Source organism: Otolemur garnettii, unplaced genomic scaffold (assembly GCF_000181295.1).
Source record: "Otolemur garnettii isolate 467f Iridium unplaced genomic scaffold, OtoGar3 scaffold00712, whole genome shotgun sequence".
Taxonomy (NCBI): Eukaryota; Metazoa; Chordata; class Mammalia; order Primates; family Galagidae; genus Otolemur; species Otolemur garnettii.
The window spans coordinates 1427-12068 of NW_003853107.1; the positions used below are offsets into that span (position 1 = coordinate 1427).

At 39.1% G+C, this 10642-nt stretch overlaps 1 protein-coding gene across 1 annotated transcript; it reads right to left on the reverse strand.

Moving 5' to 3' along the window:
* Nucleotides 1–7703: 7703 nt before the first annotated feature.
* PRRG1 (proline rich and Gla domain 1) lies at nucleotides 7704–8189 on the reverse strand (the record flags this gene model as incomplete). The annotated part of the gene is made up of 1 exon (XM_003803783.2): nucleotides 7704–8189. A coding segment is annotated over one exon (486 nt), but the record flags the coding sequence as incomplete, so codon positions are not given.
* Nucleotides 8190–10642: the final 2453 nt, after the last annotated feature.

Below are 10642 nucleotides of genomic sequence, written 5' to 3' on the forward strand. Positions count from 1 at the left end.
TGGATTTCAATGTCTGGGATGCCCAGGTGCTGCTACATGTATTTGTCTGGGATGTGGCCTGGGCATTGGGACTCACAAAGGCTCTGCAGGTGATTATTATGTACAGCAAAGACTGAGAATTTCTGTGCTAAAGCTCAAGGTGACTCACTGATTTTAGTTATGTTATTAATAGTATTAAAAATGCAGTACTCAAGTCATGATTGACTTCAGAAAGTGCTCAAATATGACTTGTATTCATCTTTTGCTGTTGTATACATTGAGCATTACAATTTTTAATTTAATTTAATTTCTTTCCTTTGTTAGAATGCATATACATTTTGGCACCTGCTGTGTGTGTGTATCTGTGTATGTCATATACCTAGACGTACATATGTGTGTGTATGTGTATGTGGATCTTCTCAAAGAAGGGAGAGAAAGAAATACAGTGACGAGACCATAAGAGACTAAGAATATTAAATGAGGCAAAAACACCTTCCGGAAACTTAGCTCAAAAAAGGCCATAATCCTCATTTCTAAGAAAGTGTTAAAATACAGTCATGAAATGTGGAAGGTAATTACTACACTTGTTAAACTTGTTCATGTTTTACTAAATGTTCAAACCAATCAGTTAGCTTTTAAAAAGTCTCAAGCTACCCAAGTAAACTTGGAATATTACATTCACAATCTTTGATTTGTATCTTTTATATGTGTGACCTACATATAGAAGAAAATGTGTTCTCAGTATTATTTTCAGAAACCAGGACAATTGTAGGTTTTATATACTGCACAGCACTGGTGACCTGGCATCCTTTCCTGACTACTAGGACCATGTGGGCAGGGTGGGGGAGGGAAGTGAGAGTGGTGTCACGAAACTCAGCGTACAATGTGCAACCAAGGAGACTGTGCACTGTCTGGCCTCTGCTGAATTTTTAATTCTACAATATCATTTCTAGTGATCACTTCAAATGACAAGATTTATCATTTGAGGCTGCAAAATGTTGTGGGTCTGCAGTTTAGGTGATATTTCTTCATCAAGTATTGGTCTTTCAGCACTGTGCTACGGAGATAATCAATATTTCATTGAAACGATAAGAGTTGATACTTGCACTATCTCTCCTCATTAAAAAAAAATTGTTTACTTGTTATATGTAACTCGTTGGCTTTCTTTTTTCTTTTTTTCTTTTACTTTTCTTTTCCTTTTTTCCATGTCTTTCTCTCCCTCCCTCCCTCCCTCCCTCCCTCCCTTCCTTCCTTCCTTCCTTTCTTTCTTTCTTCTTTCTTTCTTTTTCTTTCCTTTTCCCTTCTTCTTTCTTTCTATCTTTCCTTCTTTCCTTCTTTCTTTTTTTTGAGGCAGAGTCTCAGTCTGTCACACAGGTTAGAGTACAGTGGTGTCAGCCAAGCTCACAGTAACCTCAGACTCCTGGGTTCAAATGATCCTCCTATCTCAGTTTCCCATGTAGCTGGAATTACAGGTACATGCCACCACACCTGGCTTTAAAAAAAAAAAAAATCGTTTCATAGAGACGGGCGTCTCGCTGAGTTCCCCAGGCTGATCTCTAACCTCTTGCTTCAAGTGATCTGTCCATCTCATCTTCCCAAAGGACTAGGATTATAGGTGTAAGCCAACGAACCTAGTGCAAACCAGCAATTCTTAAATGTGATCCATAGTTCTCCACATCTGACTTTTGAGGGCCGGACATGATACAAAAGACAATTTTCAGAATCCGTGCTCTGCACTTAGCATGCAACAACAGTTAGACTCATTTCTTCCAGAACTAGCACCTGGAGAAATGAGGAACCATTATGAATCCTCGATGCTCTCCTGACAGCCATTGATCCTAAAATCCACTACCTCAGTTACAGTTTTTATTCCAGGAGTTCAGATTGACTCCTCTGTCACTTGTGAGCAGAAACTGTGACCCCAGTGCCATTTACTGCTTGTCATAGCACTGGTTTCAGGCAGGGGAGAGCATGGAAGAGCAGCCACAGGAGGAATTTGAGTGGCAGGCATCTCGATGATGTGGGCTGCTCTCCATGAACATAACACATCTCACTTTACATCCTCTAAGGCAGGTAGAGGTCACAGAAAGATAGCAGGAACTGGGGTACTTGCCAAAGATGTGAGGGAGAAATATGATTTTTTTTTTTTTGAGACAGAGTCTCACTTTATTGCCCTTGGTAGAGTGCTGTGGTGTCATAGCTCACAGCAACCTCCAACTCCTGGGCTTAGGTGGTTCTCTTGCCTCAGCCTCTCCAAGTAGCTGGGACTATATTTTTTTGTTGCAGTTTGGCTGGGGCCGGGTTCGACCCCGCCACCATCGTTATATGGGGCCAGCACACTAACTACAGAGCAACAGGCGCTGCCCAGACATATGAATTTTTTATTGCTTGGGGTTCATTGAGGGTACAAAGAATTAGGTTATACTGATTGCATTTGTTAGGTAAAGTCCATCTTATGACTGTGTACTGCCCCCAAGAGGCCTCTCTCTGTACCCAGAAACTTGGCTTCTATGCTGGTCTTCCCCACCTCCAGACCTCCTCTTTGGCTCCTGGAGTCTCCTACTGCTTCACTGTGCCCCTGGAGTGATGTTTCTGTGTAGGTTCCCCGAGCCAGAGGTGTCTGGAACCTTCTCTCCCCTGTCTCAATGTGAGTGGCTGGTAGGAAGATGTCTCTAGTCGGCAGACTACCTTGCTCCACCCCAAAGCAAATAGGTGATTTCAAAGAGGGCACAGAGATGGAAGAGCAGCTCTAGAACTTCTAGCTTGAACTTTCCTGACATACCTTAATAGCTTAAAAAAAACGTCCGTATTGACACAGCCAATTATGTCCTTTTAAAAAATTATTCTTCTGGGGGCAGGGCACAACTACAACGAGGACTATAGCTGACAGATACAAACACTATAAGGCAATTCTTTGTACCCTCAAATCAACCCGAAATTTAAAAAATATATAATACTCAATTAAAAATATGATCCTTTATGGCAGATGTTAGAATAGCGGTATTTTTAAGGAGGAGGGGAAAAGGAAGCCTTCTGGGATGCTAGAAATGTCTTGATCTAGGTGTTGGGTCTAACAACTGTATTCCTCAAAGTGTTAGCTATATAATTTCCAGAAACTGCTATATATTTTTTGAAGTATTCTTGATGAGTATTTGGACAAATCTCTGAGGACTTATGCTTACAAAGTGGATACTTAGACTTTTAATTTAAAATTCCTCCTTGAAAATAGAGCAAATAAGTTTTTTTATACCATAAAGAGCAACTCATATTTACACATGCTTGGTTGATGGCACGGCGCAGCGGCTTTTAGTTGTTAAGGAAAATACACATAGGAAGACGCTCAACGGGCCCACAGTGTTTTTATCTTGTGCTTTCTATTCTCGTCTTCGTGAGTGTCAAACAGAAGCTGTTCTGCTAAGCAGGAAAAAACCAGATCCTTGCTATCCGTTGACACCAATTCCAGGACTTGACAGACTACAGTGCCACGGGGAGCTCACTCTAACTCGAACTCTAACCCTAACCCTTGCAGAGGTGTCCAACCTGAGGTGCACTGGCTGCATGATTATTTTGGGAGGATGTTTTTGCTTACCTGTGGTGTTGGATATCATAAAAAAAAAAAAAAAATGTGCATGGAGGTTTTTTTTTTTTTTTTTTTTTTTTTGATAATGAGCTTTCCTTAGTGTTTGTGTATTTATTTTTTGTTTATCAGGCCCAGGCGAGGCTGAAAACCACTGTCTCCGGTGTGCGGGGCTGGTGCGCTAACCACTGACCTATGGCAGCCAGCCTATGTGTGTGTATTTAATGTGTGGCCCAAGACAACTCATGCTCTCAGGGTGCAGCAGGGAAAATAATGGTTGGACACCCCTATGGGTGTTTCCATTTTGTGTCCTACCAAGGTCCTGCAAAAGTAGTACGGAAAGTTCTTTCTGATGCTGAGAACGCTCCTTGACTTGTTCACTAAAGGGTTTCTGATTTCTTTACTGACAGTCCTGTATTAATCAGAAAAAAAGATATAATCATTTTACCTTATTGAAAAGACCATGATTAGTAAAAGCCTCTGCAGCACGTTTATCACTTAAACGCAGGATGGACACATGCCAGAAGAAATCTTTTGGGTTTAAAAATAGCTTTATTTAGCATACCAAAAAACACAGAAACATAAGAAAGACCCTACCTAGTATAAACATAAAAATAGTTAAATACCATAATTTAATGTAAACCAAGCATTTAAAAATGTGAAATGTTATCGTAAAATACATACTATTTACAGAGAACCAAGTTAAATTGACCTCCACAGTTACTGGATTTGATCACCGATCACAAAGTCATCATTAGCAATGAAACAAACACAACATCTCTATTTGTACTGCTCAATAGGAAAAGAATAAATCATTTTAATTACATTAAACAAAAAAATTATCGTGTTAGAAGAGGAAAAGTGCCAGTTCTAGTATTCCAGACACAACTACTGCACGTGGAGGCTTGTAAACCATTCTGCGGAAAGACCATCGAGCCTATTCTCTTATTGGAAAGCAAACTAGTTGATTCAATTTAGTTACTGCTTAAGAAAGGTACTAAATATATTTTTGCAAAAATAAACCTTTATTAAAAACAATCAAAGGTGAATGTAATATCAACCAGGTACAAAAAGCAAAAGCATAAAAAATATATATTATTCTAGACAAGCCCCTTAATTGTAACAAATGCTGAGAAACTCAGTTTACAAACCAGGTGGGGTAGCAAAAGGGATCTTAAAAATAGAAAACCCAAACCAAACTGAAACCAAACAAACACACCCAAGATAATGCTTCTTGAAGAAAGAGGTGGTGTTTGGTTTATTCTGTCATTATCATGCGAAAGCCACCAGGAGATCTATGGATCATACACCTATGACTATGAAGTAGTGTTTTCCTGGGCCAACAGTCTAAAATGTGGTTGTCACTGATCAGGTCAAGCATTTGGGCTTTGGTTCAAGGATCAACATGCGTTCTGATATTGCAATTTGAGTATCTCTAAAAGGCAGCATTAAATCCAACATCAGGAGTTTGAAATGGAAAATAAAGTAGCAAGACTACCTAGTAAGAGGATATCTTGCTCCTTTGCCTAATCCTGTAATTCTCAAACTTTTGGTTTCCGGACCGCTTTATACTTTTTAAATTTATTGGGGATGCGGTTGCCAAAGAGCTTTTGTTTATGAGGTTTCTATCAATCAATATTTACCACATTAGAAAATAAAACAAAATTTGCAGAAGTATTAATTCATTGAAAAGTAATAAACTCATCAGATGCTAACAAATTTTGTGAAATATAGCTGCATTTTAAAAAAGAGAATGAAATATTTGTGGGAAGATGGCATCATTTTACATTTTCAACTCCTTTTTGAGAGAATTAGAGTGAAAAGACAAAGAATATATGTATCTTATTATGAAAATAGTTTCATCTCACAGACTCCCTCAAAGGGTCTCAAGAAACCTAGAGGTCCATGGGCCACATTTTGAAAACTGCTGGTCTAATCTAAAGCCTAACGTTAAGGACGAAAAACCCACACAAAAGGAGCCTTAATTTTCATTTTAAAATAAAACAAAATTCCATACAAGTTACTGGATCAAATACTCCCACCTTCACCTCTAACTAAGGACCAAAGATTGACTTGTACTCATGGCAAAATTTTCTAACTCGTCCTTTGTGAGACCAACTTCAAGATACAGTCAATCTTCGGTTAGTCCGCGAAGGCTATAAAACCTCTGAACTAAGCACGCACAATGTTTGTTCCCTTTCAACATTTGCTTAACGCTGTTTGTGCTGAGTGGACTGTCACTTTCAGTTGGCACAGCTTTGGTATGGACCTCAGTATGGCAGGGGTTAACGGTTAATAACAGCCCACACACTCAGGTTTGAAATACAGTAGCTACTGATGGAGCAGCTTGCTCTATTTTGCACTATGTGAAAAGCTCTGATCAATTTTAGGGACACACAGGGAGAAAATTCTCCCTAGGGCATAACACCACCACCACAACCTTGTTCTTACACAGCTCTTCACATTTTACAAATTACCTGCACACACACACCATCTCGTTTGATCTCTTAAATCCCAGGGAAAGGTGCAGGACAAATGATGTTATCTGTACTTTCGAGGAAAGGAGTTGGGGACTCCCAACTGGGGGACAACTCCCAATCTGGGGGACAGATATGGGTTTCCCCAGGGACCTTGGCATGTATCCTCCCACTTGAGAATTTCCCCCAGATTCCTCTTTCCTTTGGTTCCAGGGCAGGATTAGGGGAGGGGTCGGTGGAGGATGGAGACAGGGAATGTGGCACAGCTGCAACCTACATTCCTTTTGCCTCATCAACCGTTTTATCCCCAGCTAAAGAGGCTTTGGACTGGCACAGACATTTCCGTGGCCTGATCTAATGGAATTTGTCTTATTTTGTCTTTCTCAGCCAGTCTATGTTGGTAGTTCACATACAACCTATTCTCTCCATTTCCAAGGAAAAATAAAAACTCGGAGGTTGACAAAACTCGTGATGGAAATACAAACCGAAACGGCAACAAGAATGAGATCTATGTGGGGCTATCACTAGATTTATCGTGCATGAGGCATACCAGAGACTTTGCGATCTTCTTCTTACCAATTGAAGGGCAATATAAAAAAATCACAGTTCATAAATTTAATGGAAAATTGCCTCCTGAAGCAAAGACTTTAGCTTATACAAAAACATTAAGAAAATACCTTCAAAAATTTAATTTAACTAAACTCTTTGGGGCTTGCAGATTCTGTCACGGTAGGAGGCAGAGTAGACTAAGTAGAGTAAAAGGCGATGAAACAGCGAGAAGAAAATAATTATTACCACCTGTGAGCAAAGGAGTACTTGGTATCTACTGCCTGTCATCAATACATATATCTACTTTAAAATTATGACACTGCCAGACAATCCTCCACATCCTGATGTTAATACATACAGCATACGACATAGAAAACGCTGTTTGATTTTGAAAGTGAGGGGATGGTCAACCAAAAAAAGAAAAAATCCCTAGTACAAAGCAAGCCAAATGCCACTCATGACTGATGACTTTCTGGCTGTACAATGTAAGCAAGTTATTACTTACTGTGTGCTCACACACTTGCTCTTTCTTTCCTTCTGAGATGTTTCTAAAATCAAGAATGACTACATGCATTTTTCTTTCCTTTTACCCTAGATGAAGAAATAGGAGGTTAACAGAAGCCAGTCAGAATTAGAAAACATGCTAAGGACATCCTGTTTGCAAAATTCTATAGCATGTTGTTGGCTATTCCACAAATTGTCTGTCGGTGTCTTTTTTTTTTTTTTCTCCAATTCTGGTAAGTAATGCTCTCTTTCGAGGCGATTTAAATAGAAATTAATGGATCTTTAAGAGAGTTGCACATGTACTATGTTGATTCTTGTGCACATGTATATATGCATATCCATACATATCCATAGACACATGTATACCTCATCACGTCACACGAAGATCCCCACTAGTATATCTCTCCCTCTTTACATATTCTCTCCAGCAAAACTGAGAACGGAGAATGATTTTATAATAAGAAACCAAACCACAGAAAATCAAACCAGAAAGTGTGAAGTGGTATGCTGTAAGAATCCAATAAAACAAGTCAATGCACATTTATGTAATGGTAAAGTGCTAGAAAGTTCTTTCATTAGTATTTTAAAATGATTAGAGTAAAAAGAAGTCTGCGGCTTCATTTGACGGTGGTGACCACAGGCACCATGGCGATGGCACTGGCTGAGTTGGAGTTGACTATGTCCTCATATTCCGGGGGTGGGTCTGAGTGAGGTTCCATTTCACTCCTCTGCAGGTTCACCTGGCCAGTGGCTTCCTCGTAGGTTGGTGGGGGATCGCAGTTAGACAGGCGAGTGGAGACAGAATCTGAGCGCCCAACGACATATTCCAGAAAGCCTGGAGACAATCCACTGCTATCAAACACTTCATCTGGTGGGGGAGGTGGCGTGATAATATTCAGGTGCTGGGGAAAAGGAATGTGGCCTTCAGTCACTGTCTGTCTGCGAGTTTTGTTTCTTAGGAAGCACCTCCAGATTAGAAAAATGACAAGGAGGATAATGAAGAGGCCAAAGATTAACGGAAAGGTAAGGTAAAATTGAAACCAATCGCTTCCTCTGTCAGTCTCTCCTTGTTGAGCTTTTGTGTAGGTACTCCAAAACTCCTTCTGAAAAAACAAGACCAAATAAATTAAAAGTCAGTATGACTGCAACATGGGAAACATCAGATGAACCAACGTCTCGGTTTAATGAGCACAATGAACAAAAAACCAAAATGAGAGGTGGTGGTTCAAGGGAACTACAGCCTATATTCTCCATGAAAAGAAATTACAAATACACCATTGCGCTCACTCTGGATCCAAATGGTCAGTCAGAATGCAAGACTATTTTTCAAGACTTAGAGTCACTCATATTTTCACCTGTGACAGTTTACAGGGAAAAATAAAGAATGAGGGTTTTCCCCTTTAGCAATTACACCGACTAATTTCCCCTTAACACACAGTAAGTCAAATAGTACTCACCATAATCCAACTACGAGGTTCACATCTCTGATCCCCACCATTAATAGTACGTGCTAGTTCAGGCTGTTGTAGTACTCAAATCCCCGGTTGATAAACACTTGGTTTCCTAACAGTTCTGTTTGGGGTCCCTCTCCATCAGACATTGTTCTTCAAACTCCCTTTCTACCCCAGAGCTTAGTACACAGATGTTGACTAAAGGTCAAAATTGTGTATTGTTCCTAGGAGAGACCTCAGGCTACTGAAGAAACTGTATTAGGTCATTTCTAAACCTAGAACTAATCCCAAATGAAAAGTAGTCTAGCAGTTCAAGTCTTTGATATTTGTAAAGGGAGATAGTTAAAAGATAAAGAGGAAACTTGACCCAATTGCTAGTTATGGGCCTTGGGCAAGTTCCTCCTTTAGGGCTTAAATTCTTCACCTGTAAAATGGGAGACTACAGACCCATGGGATAGGCTGTCTGAGCAATAAATGAGATAGTGTACACAACAAGAAGCAAATCCATGACATATAAGAACTCAATGAATGGTAGTGATAATAATTAATTTTTATATATTACAATCAAGACTCGGCCTTCAAATGACTAATTAATACCTCGTGCAAAGACCTCCTTCAATTCCAGCGTTATTGACTCCATTTTCAACATTTAAGCTTGGTCCATAAGTGCTTTTTTCATAATCATATTTATTTGTAGATATTGAAGGTCACTGGTATTTCTTAAACACCTGGCAACAAGGGAGGGACCCCTTGGAATCCAAATTGATACAAGTGGCGTCAGGGAGGGGAGCTAGGTTATTACCCAAATGGACAAACAGAGGGAGTTGGACTGTATCAGGGATTTTGAACTCAGATGTCCCACGGGGGTGTGGCAATTACATAAAACACCAAATTTAGTCCAAGGTAAACCGCAGGGTACTAAAGCTGATTGTTGTGTAGTCTTAGATTTTATTTACTTAGTCGGATAGCCTTTTAAATCGCTCTGTGGGAATAATAATGACTTCAAATCATCAATGTTCTATGGTCGACTTAGATTTTCTTTAAGGTACATTCCAACATTCTATGATTCTAAGGTTAATTTGGACATGTTGTCAGAAATATGGCATGATGTACTAGAGGATGTGTACGTGTTCACAGTGAATTTCGCCTAAACAAAGCAGGCGAAAATATCCAAGCTTCAGTATTAAACTAAGGCAACCGCTCCTCAGCCTTCTGGCTAAGAACAATGTAGTGAAATAAGACAAGAATAGGCAAAAGATATTCCAGGTACATCATTCATTTCAGATCAATACCAAAATCTGGAATTGTGAAATGTCTCATTTGCTTCACTACAATTAAAAATTTTATCACAGGTTAAAAACCGATAAAATGTAGATGTATGAAGCTTTTCAAACAATACGTGTGCTTCTAAAATTGCATACTATTAACTTTTTTATATAATTTTCATTTTAAATATTGACAATTTATCACTGTTTATAAAGTAATACGCATTAATTATATAAAATTTCACTAATAAAAAAGAGCTAACAAAGAAAACTCGCTTGGAATTTTATCAGAAACCTATTAAGCACTATTAACATTATGGTTCCTACCGTGATAGACATTTTACATCTATTTCTGCCACACTTTTCCCAGTCATAATTGTCCCCCTACACAAAGACACATTCTTTGCAAATTTGGAATCAAACTGCACTAAATGGAATAAAAGTGTGAATCATGGATACCGTGGAATACTATCCAGCCATTAAAAACGTGGAGATTTTGCAGCATTTGTATTAACCTGATGGAGGTGGAACACATTATTCTTAGTGAAGCATCACAGGAATGGTGAAGCATAAATCCTGTATTCAACTTTGATATGAGGACGATTAATGACAATTAATGATGCAGTAAGGCACGGGGGAAGGGGAGAGCAGACAGAGAAGGGGGGAGGGGTGAGGGAAAGGAAAAGAGAAGAAAATAGTGACTAATTCTCACAGAAATTAGATTTAATTCTGACCAAAGTACATTACTTGAACATTAATCTTTGATTCAACTTGTTAATATGTTGTTTAGGATATTGCATCCTCATTTATAAGTGAAATGTGTTTGTAATTTCCCTTTAT